Here is a 17,183-nt window from a genome sequence, read left to right as displayed (position 1 = left end):
TTCTGCTGTCTCAAAACCAGAAAGATGTGATCTTATATATTGTCTTAGCTGGAGGTACCTGAAAAAAATGACTCTTTTGCAATCCGAATTTGTCCTGGAGCTGCGGAAATGATGCAAAAATCCCTTGTATGTATAAGTCTCCAACGCTGTGTATCCCTAATTCTCGCCATGCATCAAAGGCCCCATCTATACATGAGGGAATAAAAGAGGGGTTTGCTGATATAGGTACAAGGAAAGATAATGTTCTGAGTTTCAAATGCTTCCCCATTTGTCTCCACATCTGTATGGTCCCATGGATAATGGGATTGCCTCTATAACAGGCTTTATTTAACCGAATAGGGGACATAGTGATTGCCCCCATGGAATATGGTAGGCAATCCTCACGCCCCATCTCCAACCATCCGGGAAGTACAACTGTGTCATCTATCCAGTATGCTATATGGCTAATGTTAGCAGCCCAGTGATAAAAAATAAAGTTGGGTACTGTAGTGCCAGCCCCCCTCTAGTCTTATTCTTGCAGAGATGTTCTTTCCTAATTCGATGGGCTTTATAATTCCATTAAAAAGGTAAGAGTTATCGAATCTAATCCTTCAAAAAAGGTTTTGGTAAGATATACGGGCAGGTTCTGAAATAGAGCAGTTGGGGAAGAAAGATCATCTTGACTGCATGTATTCTACCCACTAAAGAAATTGGGATTGTCTACCAAAATTCTATTTTCTTTTTAATCTTTCCAATTAGAAGGATAAAATTTGCTTCAAATAGAGAACTATACTTTTTGGTTATTGCAATTCCAAGGTAAGTAAACCTCTGAAGAGTTATTTTGAATGGAAATTGTTTAAGCCCCTCCTGTTCTTCTGCACAAAATACTCTGCAGATGCTGGGGCCAAAGCAACACTCACCACAAGCTGGAGGAACTCAGCAGGTCGGGCAGCATCCGTGGAAAAGATCGGTCGATGTTTCGGGCCGGAACCCTTTGTCAGGACCGATCTTTTCCACGGATGCTGCCCGACCTGCTGAGTTCCTCCAGCTTGTGGTGAGTGTTCCTGTTCTTCTACTTGGACTGGGAATAATTCACTTTTCCCCCAATTAATCTTTTACCCCGAGAAAGTGCCAAATAAATTGACTATTTCCAGCAAAATTGGAATAGTAATATATGGTTTCGTTACAAACAACAAAACGTCATCCGCATAAAGGAAAATTTTGTTGTTAGTACATTCTGTAATGTACCAATAAATGTCGAGGTGAGAACGTATAGTCTCCGCCAGTGGTTCCAGGGCCAATTCAAACAATAAGGAGCTTAATGCACAGCCCTGTCTTGTGCCCCTGTGCAAACTGAATGGTTCCGAGAGGGTCTGATTAGTTAGTATTTTAGCACTAGGGTTACTGTACAGTAGCTTAATCCAAGTTATAAATTTGTCTCCCATTCCAAATTTTTTCGAAACCTCGTGGAGATATTGCCATTCCACTTGGTCGAATGCTTTCTCAGCATCTAAACTTAATATTATAAGGTCTTCCTTACGATGTCTTGGAGAATGCATTATATTAAGAAGGTGCCTGATGTTATGGAAAGAATTCCTTTTAAGGTTAAACCCTGTTTGATCTGAGTGCAGCAGTTTATTTATCTGCTGACTGAGTCTTCTTGCCAGCGTTTTAGCCAAAATTTTCTGATCCGAATTTAGCAGTGAAATCGGCCTACAAGATCCTACCTCCTCTGGGTCTTTGTCCTTCTTTGGAATAAGCGTGATAATGGCCTTGTTCAGGGTTTGGGGTAACCTGCCAGTTTCAAACGACTTTCTATACATCCTTACCATACAAGGTGCTAATAAGTCACTAAACTTCTTATAAAACTCATTACCCATTCCATCCGAACCTGGACTCTTGCCATTTTTCAGGGATCTTATTGTCCTTACTATTTTGTCATTTGTAACTCTGCTTCCAAAGCCTGACACTCCCGTCAGATTGAGTGAAGGTAGCCTACAAGTGTCCAGAAATGTGTGCGCGCTCCCCGTCGGTACATCAGATTGAGATGCATATAATTTTTCATAATACTGACGGAATCTTTGATAAATGTCTTTGTGTGACATCAGCGGAGTGCCCGAGTCTGGTTTAGTTTTATGAATGGCCCAATCACTTTCCAATTTGCGTAGCTGTCTTGCCAGCAATTTGTGCGGTCTATCACCAAATTCAAAGAAATTCTGTTTTGTAAACATGAAGGCTCTGCAATCCTTTCTGAGAGTATTTGGTTAAGTTTGTATTTTAATGCTGAAATTCTGTTGTATTTTTCAGCGGATGGTTGTCATGCATTCTCCGTGCCTAGTTTACATATTTGTTCTTCTAGTTCTATTTGTTCTGCTCTACTACGTTTCTTTAGGGAAGACTGAAAAGAAATTATACATCCTCTAACATAAGCTTTAAATGTTTCCCATAGTCGTCCTGGGGGTGTTTCACTATTATCAGTTGTCTCAAAAAACAATAAAATTTGCGATTCTAAATACTCACAACGTTTTGGGTTTGAGGATTAAACCTCCAATTTCTATGTATTTGCGTTGATTCACCCAGCTCCAGTGAGAAAGTAACGGCTGTGGTCTGAGATGACAATATTATGATATCTTATCGACTTGTGGCAATATTTTGCTATCAAGGAGGAAATAGTCAATCCTAGTATATACATTATGAGCTCTAGAGTGGAATGAATACTCTCGCCCTGTAGGGTTGAATAGTCTCCATATCTCACACAGATTCATATTGTCTATATATGTTCTCAGCAGGTTACTTGGTAATGCACTCTGATTGGAAGATCTGTCTAAATATGTATCCAGAACAAAATTAAAATCCCCTCCAATAATCAGGTTAGTGCTGGAGACTTCTGGTATCAATCATAGAACTCGTCTAAAAAATTCTGGGTCATCCCAGTCTGGTCCGTAGATATTCAGTAAGGTAACTGGCGTAGATTGTATTTCCCCAGTAACTATAACATATCTCCCATCCTCGTCCGCTATTGTTGTTAGGTGACGAAATGGAACGTTTCTGCGAATTATTATTGCCACACCCCTAGATTTCATTGGAAACTTTGAGGCCTATCCACTTGCCCCTAATTTTACAGTGAGCTTCATTCTTCAGATGTGTTTCCTGCAAGAAGATCACATTGGCCTGTAGCGACTTTAGGTGAGACAGAACTTTACCCCTTTTCACCGGGCAATAATCCCATTTACGTTCCAGGACAAAAAATAATGCAATTTCTTGTTCCCTGACCTCCTACCATCTCGGTATTTAACATCTGTATGATAATGTTTTTGATCTGTTCTGGACCTTGTAAATCTGTTGGTCATTAGAATTGAATGGATCCTAAACAGCACTCCCTTACCCCTGACCCTCCCTCCCCCCACAACCCCCATCACCCTTGAAAGCTCGAAATAACCAACAAAAAAACCATATCTCCATACACAAATACACCTAGTCAAAACTCTAGGAATAACTTCTCGATCTCTAACACTTCTCTGAAGCAATTTAGCAGCTCCCCAGTTATATAGATGGTCACAGAGACAAATCTGGCATTGGAATGAAAAAACTGAGAAAAACTAGCAAACAGAGATTATCGAGATGTTAAAGTAAGTGTGATTCTCAAAGCTATAACTTAGTCTAGCACCAGAAAGTCTAGCACCATTAACAACATACTCCTCATACAACACCAGTTTAGACAAACTCTTATTACTCTGTGTGCACTCATAGGGCCTTAATCCGACATAGTACAATCCAAATATAACTCAAAGAGCCCTGTTTTCTACAGGGATTACAGACAGGGCCTCATTAATGTCCCAAACGTTCACTATTTCCTATCACAGAGTTTTACTTGGGGCATCTTCATTCTGTAAGGGGTTTCTTCTCGCTGTGCACAGTCATTTCTCAGTGTTTCCCAAATGACGTTCTGCATACCAGCGAGCTCCTTCTGGATCTGTAAACACCGCCTCAGTTCCATTAATTGTCACTTGTAGCTTCGCGGGATGGAGGAGGCCAAACTTGACTCCGGGTCTATCCCGCAGCAACCTCCTGACCGGTGTGAAAGCCGCACGTCGTTTAGCCACTGTGGATGGAAGGTCTCTGACGATCTGAATCCTTTGTCCTTGATATTGTAGATTCTTGGTACCTATCGCCTTCTGCATTATATCTTCTTTCTTTTCTTTTTTAAATCTTTTTATTGAGTAAGTATACAAAAAAGGTAAGCCATATAAACATTAATACAATGTTAAAGTATAATAAAATTCCAAAAGATAACAATACCAAAAAGAAAATACTACAAACAATGTAATTTAAGCATAAGAAACCAAAATAACATAATAGTATACTAGATTTTATATATATCAATGGAAAAAAAGAAAAAAAAAACCCCCAAAAAAAAACCCACCGTGCAACTAACTAAAAGCAAAGCAAAGCAATGGGCTAACTTGAAACCAAACAGAGTTAAACTTAAAATCACGTCCTCAATCCCGACCTCCATTAAAACAGTGAAAAAAAAAACAAGAAGGGTAAATATTACATTAAATGAAAATATCGAATAAAAGGTCCCCAAATCTGTTCAAATTTAAATGAAGAATCATAAAGGTTACTTCTAATTTTCTCCAGATTCAAACATAAAATCGTCTGAGAAAACCAAAAAAAGGTAGTTGGAGCATTAAGCTCTTTCCAATGTTGTAAAATACATCTTTTCGCCATTAAAGTAAGAAATGCAATCATTCTACGGGCTGAAGGGGAAAGATTACTAGAAATTTTAGGTAGTCCAAAGATAGCAGTAATAGGGTGAGGAGAGATATCTATATTTAATACCTTAGAAATAATATTGAAAATATCTCTCCAAAAAGTTTCCAAAGTAGGGCAAGACCAAAACATATGAGTTAAAGAGGCTATCTGCCCCGAACATCTATCACAGAAAGGATTAATATGCGAGTAAAAACGCGCTAACTTATCTTTGGACATATGTGCTCTATGCACCACTTTAAATTGAATTAGGGAATGTTTAGCACAAATAGAGGAAGTATTAACTAATTGTAAAATCTGCCCCCAATCATCCACAGAAATGGTAAGCCCCAATTCCTGTTCCCAATCTACCCTAATCTTATCAAATGGAGCTTTCCTGAGTTTCATAATAATATTATAAATCATAGCCGATGCACCTTTCTGACATGGATTAAGGTTAATTATCAAATCTAAAATATATATAGGAGGAAGCATTGGAAAGGAAGGAAGTATAGTACTTAGAAAATTTCTAACTTGTAAATATCTAAAAAAATGTATTCTTGATAGGTTATATTTATTAGATAATTGTTCAAAAGACATAAGGGAACCATCTAAAAATAAATCCAAAAACCGTAAAATACCCTTAGTCTTCCAAGTTTGAAAAGCGCGATCCGTAAAAGAGGGAGGAAAAAATATGTTACCTAAAATAGGAATCGCTAACCCGAATTGATTAAGATCAAAAAATTTTCTGAATTGAAACCAAATACGCAAAGCATATTTAACGATCGGGTTAGAGACCTGCTTAAGGCGTTTCGAATCAAAAGGAAGAGATGAACCTAAAATAGAACCAAGTGTATAACCCTGAACAGATTGTAATTCCAATGCTACCCATTTAGGAATAGATAGTATATCCCGGTCAAGTAACCAAAATTTCATATGTCGAATATTAATAGCCCAATAATAAAATCTAAAGTTAGGTAATGCTAAACCTCCATCTCTCTTAGCTTTCTGTAAATGTATTCACAGTGATAAAATTGGCAAGCTGCTGGCTAATCAATTGAAATCTAATTATGTTAAATCTCAAATCAATCAGATTTATAACCAAAATGATCGATTGATATTGGATCATGTGGGGATTAATCAAACCTTTTGTGATTTTTATTCTTCTTTATATCAATCAGAGTCTCCTCGAGATTCTAAATATATGAATGATTTTTTAGATAAGTTAGACTTTCCTCAGATTTCACAGGATATGTCTTCTTTATTAGATACTTCCATTACAATGGATGAGATTAAGAATGTTATTTTTTCTGTGAATCTGGGGAAAGCTCCTGGCCCTGATGGGTTTACCGTTGAATTTTATAAATGTTTTGCTTCTTTATTGATTCCTTGGCTCTATAAGGTTTTTGAGGCTTCTTTGAAACTTGGTAAACTTCCGGAATCTTTTAATAGAGCATCAATTTCTTTAATACTAAAGAAGGATAAAGACCCTGCTCAATGTGCATCTTATAGACCAATATCTTTATTAAATGTTGATTCTAAAGTTTTTTCTAAGTTATTAGCAAATAGACTAGAAAAAGTACTTCCTTCTATTATTTCGGAAGACCAAACGGGTTTTATTAAAGGTCGTTACTCTTTTTATAATATTCGTACATTGTTAAATATCGTTTATACTCCCTCACAAAATGTTCCTGAGTGTGTTATTTCTTTAGATGCCGAGAAAGCTTTTGATAGAGTAGAATGGCCTTATTTATTTAAGGTGCTTGAAATGTTTAATTTTAGCCTGAAATTTATATCCTGGATTAAACTGTTATATCACTCCCCTCTAGCCTCGGTTCGTACTAACTCTTTAAACTCACCTTTTTTTCCTCTCTTTCGTGGTACTCGACAAGGCTGTCCTCTTAGTCCCCTATTATTTGATATTGCATTAGAACCTCTTGCAATTGCTATTCGAGAATCTTCAAATATTACTGGGATAACTCGGGGATTAAAGTCCCATAAATTATCACTCTATGCTGATGATTTACTTTTATATATTTCTAATCCTGAGAGATCTATTCCTGCTGTTTTAGAGTTATTAGCACAATTTGGTCTTTTCTCAGGTTATAAATTAAATCTTAGTAAGAGTGAACTTTTTCCGATTAATAAACATCTTCCCTTATATTATAAATTTCCATTTAAATTGATTAATAATTACCTTTCATATCTTGGGATTAAAATTACTTGTAAACATAAAGATTTATTTAAGACTAACTTTTTACCATTAATAGACCATATTACTCAACTTTCATCTAAATGGTTTCCTTTATATTTAACTTTGATTGGTCGTATTAATGCAGTTAAGATGTTTTTTTTGCCAAAATTTTTATATGTGTTTCAGGCATTACCAATTTTCGTTCCTAAATCTTTTTTTGATAAAGTCGACTCTAAAATTTCTTCATTTATTTGGCAGAATAAGAATCCGAGACTGGGTAAAATACATTTATATCTTCAAATACATGGCAATAATGGATTCTCACGATCAGGTGTCGCGGCGGCTTGTCGTCCCCTGGAGCTTCTGAAGTGCTCTAAATGCTCGGTCTATCACCAGAGCTTCTTCCAAGTTTAGAGCTTTTAGCATCTGTGCCGCGAAATCTCTTGTCTTCTGCCCATTTTCCTTCCCCTCTCGTAGGCCCGCAATTCTCAGATTCTGTTGTTTCGAACGTCCCTCTAAATCCCGGCATTTTTCAGAAAGTTGTTCAACTTGCCCACCAAGTCGTTTCACCTCGCTTTCCAGCTCCACAACTATGTCCGAAGCTCCATTAGCCGACTCTGCTATCTCTTTCAGAGTTTCATCCTGTGTATTCAGCTGGGCTTTCAATGCGGTAATCGCAGCGTCATTTTCCGCTTTCAACGAAGCAATTTCACTTCTCAAAGAGGCCACGACCTCTGCAACTTTTTCTTCAATTTTCTTACAGATGTCTGACTTCATCGTAGTTAGCTCTGCACGTAGCGACTCTGTGGCCACCAATACCGCATTGTTGTCCATACCCTGTGACGTGGCTCCATGTGGCCCTCACTCGTGAGCTCCGCGGTGTCAATTGGGCCTGTTTCTCCGTTTGTCTCTTCCTCTTCTCGGCATTTTGTAGTGTACTCCTCACTCTTTCTCCTTCTGGTATGTATTGAAGAGCACCTCCCCTTCGTTTGCCACCCTAGACCTCAAATTGACTAACATCAAATCTGCTGGAGCTACAGGAGGGTGCGTCCTACTTGCTCATGGCTCAACAACGCCCCCACCGTCAAATGTTCTTCATATGACAAACCGTTGATTCTTGGAATCGTTTTTGTGAACATCTTTTGAACTCTGTCCGGTGTCAGCACATCCTTTCTAATATAAGGGGCCCAAACCTGCTCACAATATTCCAAGTGAGGCCTCACCAGTGCTTTATAAAGTTTCAACATTACATCCTTGCTTTTATATTCTAGATCTCTTGAAATAATTGCTAACATTGCATTTGCCTTCCTCACCACCAACTGCTAGTTAACCTTTAGGGACTCTCAAATCCCTTAGTCTCTTTACTTCCTGCCCCTCCACTATCTTCATATAGTCTGCAAACTTTGTAACAAAGCCATCAATTCCATCATCTAAATCATAGGTATGTAACATTTAAGTAATGGATCCCATCACAGTGCCCTGTGGAACATGGCGGGCAGCCAGAAAAGGCTCCCTTTATTCCCACTCTTTCAAGCTACAGATTTATCCATGCTGGAATCTTTCCTGTGATACCACTGGCTCGTAGTTTGTTAAGCAGCCTCATGTGTAGCACCTCGACAAAGGCCTTCTGAAAATCCAAGTACACAACATCAGCCAATGCTCCTTTGTCTATCTTGCTTGTTAATTCTTCAAAGAATTCCAACAGATTTGTCAGGCAAGATGTTCCCTTGAGGAACGTGCTGGAGGAATTCCCTTTGAATTCCCTTGAGGAAACCATACAGACCACGGCCTGTCTTATCATGGGCCTCCAGGCACCCTGAGACCTCATCCTTAATAATCAACTCCAGCAACTTCCCAATCGTAGAGTAACTGGCGTATAATTTCATTTTTTCCTGCTTCTCTCCCTTCTTGAAGATAGAGTGACATTTGCAATTTTTCAGACTTCTGGAACTATTCCAGAATCTCATGATTTTTGGATCCTCATTACTTTGCCTGTTGGATCTCTTCAGCCACCTCTTTCAGAACTCTGGGGTGTACACCATCTGATTTATCTACCTTCAGACCTTTCAGTTTCCCAGGAACCTTCTCCCGAGTAATAGTAACTTCACACACTTCACACTTCCACCACACTGCAAGTGCTTTCTGCCGTGAAGACTAATGCAAAATACTTACTTAGTTCATCAGCCATTTCCTTGCCCCCATTACTATCTCTCCAGCATCGTTTTCTGGTGGACCGATATCCACTCTCACCTCTCCTTTACACTTCATGTATCTGAAGAAACTGTTGGTATTCTCTTTAATATTATTGGCTAGGTTACTTCCTAATAACTTTTTAGTTGCCTTCCGTTGGTATTTGAAAGCTTCCCAAATCCTCTAACTTGCCACTAATTTTTGCTCTATTATATGCCCTCTCTTTGGCTTGTATGTTGGCTTTGACTTTGCTCGTTAGCTGCGGTTATGTCTTCTTTCCATTAGTATACTTCAACCTCTTTGGGATATATTCTGTCCTTTCCGAACTGCTTCCAGAAATTCCAGCCATTACCGTCATCATCCTGCCAGTGTTCTTTTCCAATCATTTCTGGCCAACTCCTCTCTCATGTCTCTATAATTCTCTTTGCTCCACTATAATACTGATATATCTGACTTTAGCTTCCCCGTCTCAAAATTCAGAGTGAATTCAATCATGTTATAATCATTGTCCCCGAAGGGTTCTTTTACTTTAGGCTCTCTGATCAATTTTGGTTCATTACACAACTCCCAATCCAGAATAGCTGATCCCCTAGTGGGCTCAACCATAAGCTGCTCTAAAAAGCCATCTCATAGGCAATCTAGAAACTCCCCCTCTTGGAATCAAGCACCAACCTGATTTTCCCAATCTCCCTACGTATTGAAACCCCCCATGACTGTTGTGATATTGCCCTTTTGGCATGCATTTTCTGTCTCTCTTAGTAACCTGTAGACCACATCCTTACTATTGAGTGGGGGTCTGTATATAATTCCCATCAGGGTATTTTACCCTTTCAGTTCCTTAGCTCTATCCACCTTCTGATCCCATATCTCCTTCTTCCAAAGATTTGCTTTCATATTTTTACCAACAAAGCAACGCCACCCACTCATCCTTCCAGACTGTCCTTCCGATGCAGTGTGTGTCCTTGGACTTGAAGCTCCCAGCTATGATCTTCTCTCAGCCAGTCGCTGCTCTGGGATGGTGTGGGGGAACTTTCACTCTGTGTGAAGGGATGCTGTGTCTGACCCAGGGCTGTTTCTATTTCAGCTTGTCTATATCAGCTGCTCCTATGGAACAGTGTGGTTGATTTACTCCAAGTTTAAAGCCACTTATGATGGAAACCATGACACGTTTCGGGTGGAATTTCTGCTGGTCCCTACTGCCATTTTGGCCTTTCTTGTCAACCATGACTTCAGTCCTCTTGAGGTACGAGCGCTTTACTATTAAGGGACGTGTACATACTCTTAGACCTGAGTGCTAACCTCCGAACCCATGCTCTGTGGAGAATCCGGACAGATGCTGACGTGATCAGCTCTGACAGATGTTGACGCACTCCATCTCCAGATGTTTCCCCTTTCTGTTTGTAAGATATTGATGCTCTCTATCAATAGAAGTTGTCACTGTCCACCCCGGGGACACTGTTAATCTCCAGCCCCCAGATGCTGTCACCCTCCAACCCCCAGGTACAGTCGCCCTCCAAACCCCAGGTACAGTCGCTCTCCAACACCCAGACGCTGTCACTCTCCAATCCCCAGCTACAGTCGCCCTCCAAACCCCAGGTATAGTCACTCTCCAACACCCAGACGCTGTCACCCTCCAACCCCCAGGTACAGTCACCCTCCGACCCTCAGGTAGAGTCGCCCTCCAAACCCCAGGTACAGTCGCTCTCCAACACTCAGACGCTGTCACCCTCCAACCCCCAGGTACAGTCACCCTCCGACCCTCAGGTAGAGTCACCCTCCGACCCTCAGGTAGAGTCACCCTCCGACTCTCAGGTAGAGTCACCCTCCAAACCCCAGGTACAGTCACCTTCTGACCCTCAGGTACAGACACCCTCCGACCCTCAGGTACAGTCACCCTCCGACCCTCAGGTAGAGTCGCCCTCCAAACCCCAGGTACAGTCGCTCTCCAACACTCAGACGCTGTCACCCTCCAACCCCCAGGTACAGTCACCCTCCGACCCTCAGGTAGAGTCACCCTCCGACTCTCAGGTAGAGTCACCCTCCAAACCCCAGGTACAGTCACCTTCTGACCCTCAGGTGCAGACACCCTCCGACCCTCAGGTACAGTCACCCTCCGACCCTCAGGTAGAGTCACCCTCCAAACCCCAGGTACAGTCGCCCTCCAACCCTCAGGTACAGACACCCTCCGACCCTCAGGTAGAGTCACCCTCCAAACCCCAGGTAGAGTCACCCTCCAAACCCCAGGTACAGTCGCCCTCTGACCCTCAGGTACAGTCAAGCTCCGAACCTCAGGTAGAGTCACCCCCCAACCCCCAGCTACAGTCGCCCTCCAAACCCCAGGTACAGTCGCCCACCAAACACCTGGACACTGTCACCCTCCAACCCCCAGGTACAGTCGCCCTTCAAACCCCAGGTACAGTCGCTCTCCAACACCCAGACGCTGTCACCCTCCAACCCCCAGCTACAGTCGCCCTCCAAACCCCAGGTATAGTCGCTCTCCAACACCCAGACGCTGTCACCCTCCAACCCCCAGGTACAGTCACCCTCCGACCCTCAGGTAGAGTCACCCTCCGACTCTCAGGTAGAGTCACCCTCCAAACCCCAGGTACAGTCACCTTCTGACCCTCAGGTACAGACACCCTCCGACCCTCAGGTACAGTCGCCCACCAACCCCCGGGCGCTGTCACCCTCCAACCCCCAGGCACAGTCACCTTCCAACCCCCGAACGCTGTCACCCTCCAACTCCTAGGTACAGTCACCCTCCAACCCCCAGGTACAGTCACCCTTCAACCCCCGGACGCTGTCACCCTCCAACCCCCAGGTACAGTCACCCTCCAACCCCCGGACGCTGTCACCCTCCAACCCCCAGGTACAGTCGCCCACCAACTCCCAGGTACGATCAACCACCAACCCCCAGGTACAGTTGACCACCAACCCCTGGACACTGTCACCCACCAACCCCCACGTACAGTCGCCTACCAACCCCTGGACACTGTCATCCACCAACCCCCAGGTACAGTCGCCCACCAACCCCCGGACACTGTCACCCTCCAACCCCCAGGTACAGTCGCCCACCAACGCCCAGGTACAGTCACTCTCCAACCCCCAGGTACAGTTGCCCACCAACCCCTGGACACTGTCACCCACCAACCCCCAGACGCTGTCACCCTCCAACCCCCGGACGCTATCACCCTCCAACCCCCGGACGCTATCACCCTCCAATCCCCGGACGCTGTTACCCTCCAACCCCCGGACGCTGTTACCCTCCAATCCCCAGGTACAGTCGCCCACGAACCCCCAGGTACAGTCACTCTCCAACCCCCAGGTACAGTTGTCCACCAACCCCCGGACGCTGTCACCCTCCAACCCCCAGGTACAGTCACCCACCAACTCCCAGGTACAGTCACCCACCAACCCCTGGACACTGTCACCCTCCAACCCCCAGGTACAGTCACCTTCCAACCCCTGGATGCTGTCACCCTCCAACCCCCAGGTACAGTCGCCCACCAAACACCTGGACACTGTCACCCTCCAACCCCCAGGTACAGTCGCCCTTCAAACCCCAGGTACAGTCGCTCTCCAACACCCAGACGCTGTCACCCTCCAACCCCCAGCTACAGTCGCCCTCCAAACCCCAGGTATAGTCGCTCTCCAACACCCAGACGCTGTCACCCTCCAACCCCCAGGTACAGTCACCCTCCGACCCTCAGGTAGAGTCACCCTCCGACTCTCAGGTAGAGTCACCCTCCAAACCCCAGGTACAGTCACCTTCTGACCCTCAGGTACAGACACCCTCCGACCCTCAGGTACAGTCGCCCACCAACCCCCGGGCGCTGTCACCCTCCAACCCCCAGGCACAGTCACCTTCCAACCCCCGAACGCTGTCACCCTCCAACTCCTAGGTACAGTCACCCTCCAACCCCCAGGTACAGTCACCCTTCAACCCCCGGACGCTGTCACCCTCCAACCCCCAGGTACAGTCACCCTCCAACCCCCGGACGCTGTCACCCTCCAACCCCCAGGTACAGTCGCCCACCAACTCCCAGGTACGATCAACCACCAACCCCCAGGTACAGTTGACCACCAACCCCTGGACACTGTCACCCACCAACCCCCACGTACAGTCGCCTACCAACCCCTGGACACTGTCATCCACCAACCCCCAGGTACAGTCGCCCACCAACCCCCGGACACTGTCACCCTCCAACCCCCAGGTACAGTCGCCCACCAACACCCAGGGCCAGTCACGCTCCACCCCCCAGGTACAGTTGCCCACCAACCCCTGGACACTGTCACCCACCAACCCCCAGACGCTGTCACCCTCCAACCCCCGGACGCTATCACCCTCCAACCCCCGGACGCTCTCACCCTCCAATCCCCGGACGCTGTTACCCTCCAACCCCCGGACGCTGTTACCCTCCAATCCCCAGGTACAGTGGCCCACGAACCCCCAGGTACAGTCACTCTCCAACCCCCAGGTACAGTTGTCCACCAACCCCCGGACGCTGTCACCCTCCAACCCCCAGGTACAGTCACCCACCAACTCCCAGGTACAGTCACCCACCAACCCCTGGACGCTGTCACCCTCCAACCCCCAGGTACAGTCACCTTCCAACCCCTGGATGCTGTCACCCTCCAACCCCCAGGTACAGTCACCTTCCAACCCCTGGACGCTGTCACCCTCCAACCCCCAGGTACAGTCACTCTCCAACCCCCAGACGCTGTCACCCTCCAACCCCCGGACGCTGTCACCCTCCAATCCCCAGGTGCAGTTGCCCACGAACCCCCAGGTACAGTCACCCTCCAACCCCCGGGTACAGTTGTCCACCAACCCCCGGACACTGTCACCCACCAACCCCCAGGTACAGTCGCCCACCAACCCCCGGAGGCTGTCACCCTCCAACCCCCAGGTACAGTCGCCCACCAACTCCCAGGTACAGTCACCCACCAACCCCTGGACAGTCACCCACCAACCCCCAGGTACAGTCGCCCACCTACTCCCAGGTACAGTTGTCCACCAACCCCCGGACACTGTCACCCACCAACCCCCAGGTACAGTCGCCCACCAACCCCCAGGTACAGTCGCCCACCTACTCCCAGGTACAGTTGCCCACCAACCCCCGGACACTGTCACCCTCCAACCTCCAGGTACAGTCACCTTCCAACCCCCGGACGCTGTCACCCTCCAAACCCTGGATGCTGTCACCCTCCAACCCCCAGGTACAGTCACCCACCAACCCCCAGGTACAGTCCTGAGGACGCTGTGGCTCTTCATTCCCCGGACGTTTCCCCTCTCCGCTACCCAGATGTCGATACTCCCCATTGCCAGATGCTTCCCTTCTCCATTCTGCAGGGGTTGTCCCTCTCGGCTCCCCAGATGTTGACCTGTCCCCCCCTGGCCTTGGCAGATCATGTGGACCTTCTCGATCTACCTGGAGTCGGTGGCCATCTTGCCGCAGCTGTTCATGGTGAGTAAGACGGGCGAGGCGGAGACCATCACCAGCCACTACCTCTTCGCCTTGGGCCTGTATCGTGGTCTCTACCTCCTCAACTGGATATGGCGCTTCTACTCTGAGGCCTTCTTTGACCTGATCGTCATCGTTGCCGGCATCGTCCAGACCGTCCTCTACTGTGACTTCTTTTACTTGTACATCACCAAAGGTAGGTCCCGCCTAGTGGGTGAGGGGTCAGTCCGTGGGTGATGGGTCAGCCCGTGGGTGAGAGGTCAGCCCGCGGGTGAGAGGTCAGCCCGCGGGTGAGGGGTCCCGTGGGTGAGGGGTCAGTCCGTGGGTGAGGGGTCCCGCGGATGAGGGGTCAGCCCGTGGGTGAGGGGTCCCACGGGTGAGGAGTCCCGCCTAGTGGGTGAGGGGTCTGCCCGTGGGTGAGAGGTCAGCCCGAGAGTGAGGGGTCAGCCCGCGGGTGAGGGATCAATCCATGGGTGAGAGGTCAGCCTGCGGGTGAGGGGTCTCGCGGGTGAGGGGTCAGTCCGTGGGTGAGGGGCAGCTCGCGGGGAGATCGGTCTCTTGCGCTGTGGTGTAAGGAATCTCTTGTGCGGGGGAGTTCATGCAATGAGGGATCTCCCACTGTGGGCCAGCTTGTGGTATGAGGGAGCTCCTGTGCTGGGGGAGCTCTTGTAGCAAGGAATTTCCCATGATGGGCCAGGTTTTGAGGTGAGGGATCTCTCACAGTGGGGGACCTCGTGCATTGGGAGAACTTGTGGAGCAATGGATCAGCTGCAGTTCAGGAGCTCACGGGATGAGGGATCTCTCCCAGTGGGGGACCTTCCTGGGTGAGGGATCTCTCACAGTGGGGGACCTGGCCGGGTGAGGGATCTCTCCCAGTGGAGGACCTGCCTGGGTGAGGGATCTCTCACAGTGGGGGACCTGGCCGGGTGAGGGATCTCTCCCAGTGGGGGACCTGCCCGGGTGAGGGATTTCTCACAGTGGGGGACCTCCCTGGGTGAGGGATCTCTCCTGGTGAGGGACCTCCCTGGGTGAGGTATCTCTCCTGGTGAGGGACCTCCCTGGGTGAGGGATCTCTCATGGTGAGGGATCTCTCCCACTGGGGCACTTCCCTCAACGGGGAGCCCTTCAAATGAGAGATTGTTCACAATTGGGAGCCTCCCCTTATGCTGTACTCCAACACTACTTCCCTTGCTTCATCTCTCCCTCAAACTCTGGGAGGAGATCTCTCCATTGCTCTGCAACGAGACTCTGATTTCGGATTCTCTCGAATGGGTTTGGAGGGTTCCTATCACAAAGGCACAGATCACTCAGCTAAACACTGACGTCTCATTTCCATCTCCCCCCCTCTTCTCCCCTCTCTCCCCCCTCTCTCCCCCCTCTCTCCCCCCTCTCTCCCCCCTCTCTCCCCCCTCTCTCCCCCCTCTCTCCCCCCTCCCCCCCCTCTCCCCCTTCTCCCTCCCCCTTCTCTCTCCCCCTCTCCCCCTTCTCCCCTCTCCTCTTTCACCCCCTTCCCTCCCCTTCTTCCTTCCTCTTTTTCCCTCCCCCTCCCCTCTCCCTCTTCCCTCCCCCTCCCCTCCTTCCGTCCCGCACCCCTCTTCCCCACCCCTCCTCTCCTCTCCTCCTTTGCAGTACTCCAAGGGAAGAAGTTGAGTCTGCCGGCATAGAGGATCTTGACGACGGGAGACGGGATCTCTTTGGAGAGATCTCCATGGGGTGGGGCAGAGACGGGGGTGGGGGGGTGGGTGTGTAGAGATAATTCCTGGGTTTGCTGGTGAAGATGTAAGTGTCTCTCTCGCTTGTGGGTGGGACTTTGGAATCTCCCTGTGCCAAGGGACTGAGGGCATCTTTGTGGGCATTAATTGTTCCTGCCCCACCCACATCTCCCCTTGTCCTCTCCCGCCCTTCACTCCCTATCCTCTCCTCTGTTCCCTCACCCAATCCTCCCTCCTCCCCCAATTTGCCTGTTGTGCCTCCCCCCCTTACCCCGTTGAGGGTGGAGCCGAGTCTCCCCAGGGTCTGAGCGCCACCCTGTCCGTGTCTGTATTTTTTCCACTGCGTTTCTGGGATTTCTCTGTCTGGGTTGGGTTGCACTCTGTATATAAACCAGTTGGATTGTAGAATGAGGTTGTGCAAATTGAATAAACTCTCAGCGTTTCAACTTGTCATGATGTCTGCATCTCCCCTTGTCCCTATCTCTGTAACCCCTACACTCCCCATCGTCCAGTTCAAACCCCTCCCTCACCCCCTCCATATCTCTGTAACCCCTACACTCCCCCCTCCTGTTCAAACCCCTCCCTCACCCCTTCCCTATCTCTGTAACCCCTACACTCCCCCTCCTGTTCAAACCCCTCCCTCATCCCCTCCCTATCTCTGTAACCCCTACACTCCCCCCTCCTGTTCAAACCCCTTCCTCACCCCCTCCCTATCTCTGTAACCCCGACACTCCCCCCTCCTGTTCCAACCATCCCTCACCCCCTCCCTATCTCTGTAACCCCTCACTCACCCCCTCCTGTTCAAACCCCTCCCTCACCCCCTCCCTATCTCTGTAACCCCTACACTCCCCCCTCCTGTTCAAACCCCTCCCTCATCCCCTCCCTATCTCT

The 17,183-nt window shown here is 47.6% G+C and overlaps 1 protein-coding gene across 1 annotated transcript in view; it reads left to right on the top strand.

Moving 5' to 3' along the window:
- Positions 1–16,737, top strand: part of LOC134338811 (ER lumen protein-retaining receptor 1) — an 87,805-nt gene extending 71,068 nt beyond the window's left edge. Inside the window, exons 3-5 of the mRNA XM_063034886.1 lie at positions 10,200–10,358; positions 14,524–14,776; positions 16,210–16,737. Coding sequence (XP_062890956.1) covers positions 10,200–10,358; positions 14,524–14,776; positions 16,210–16,244 — 447 coding nt within the window. The 3' untranslated portion in view covers positions 16,245–16,737. The remainder of the gene's footprint in view (positions 1–10,199; positions 10,359–14,523; positions 14,777–16,209) is intronic.
- Positions 16,738–17,183: the final 446 nt, after the last annotated feature.

This window comes from Mobula hypostoma, chromosome 28 (assembly GCF_963921235.1).
Source record: "Mobula hypostoma chromosome 28, sMobHyp1.1, whole genome shotgun sequence".
Taxonomy (NCBI): domain Eukaryota; kingdom Metazoa; phylum Chordata; class Chondrichthyes; order Myliobatiformes; family Myliobatidae; genus Mobula; species Mobula hypostoma.
Note: the sequence above shows the minus strand (reverse complement) of the source record. Positions and strands in the feature narration are given on the sequence as shown.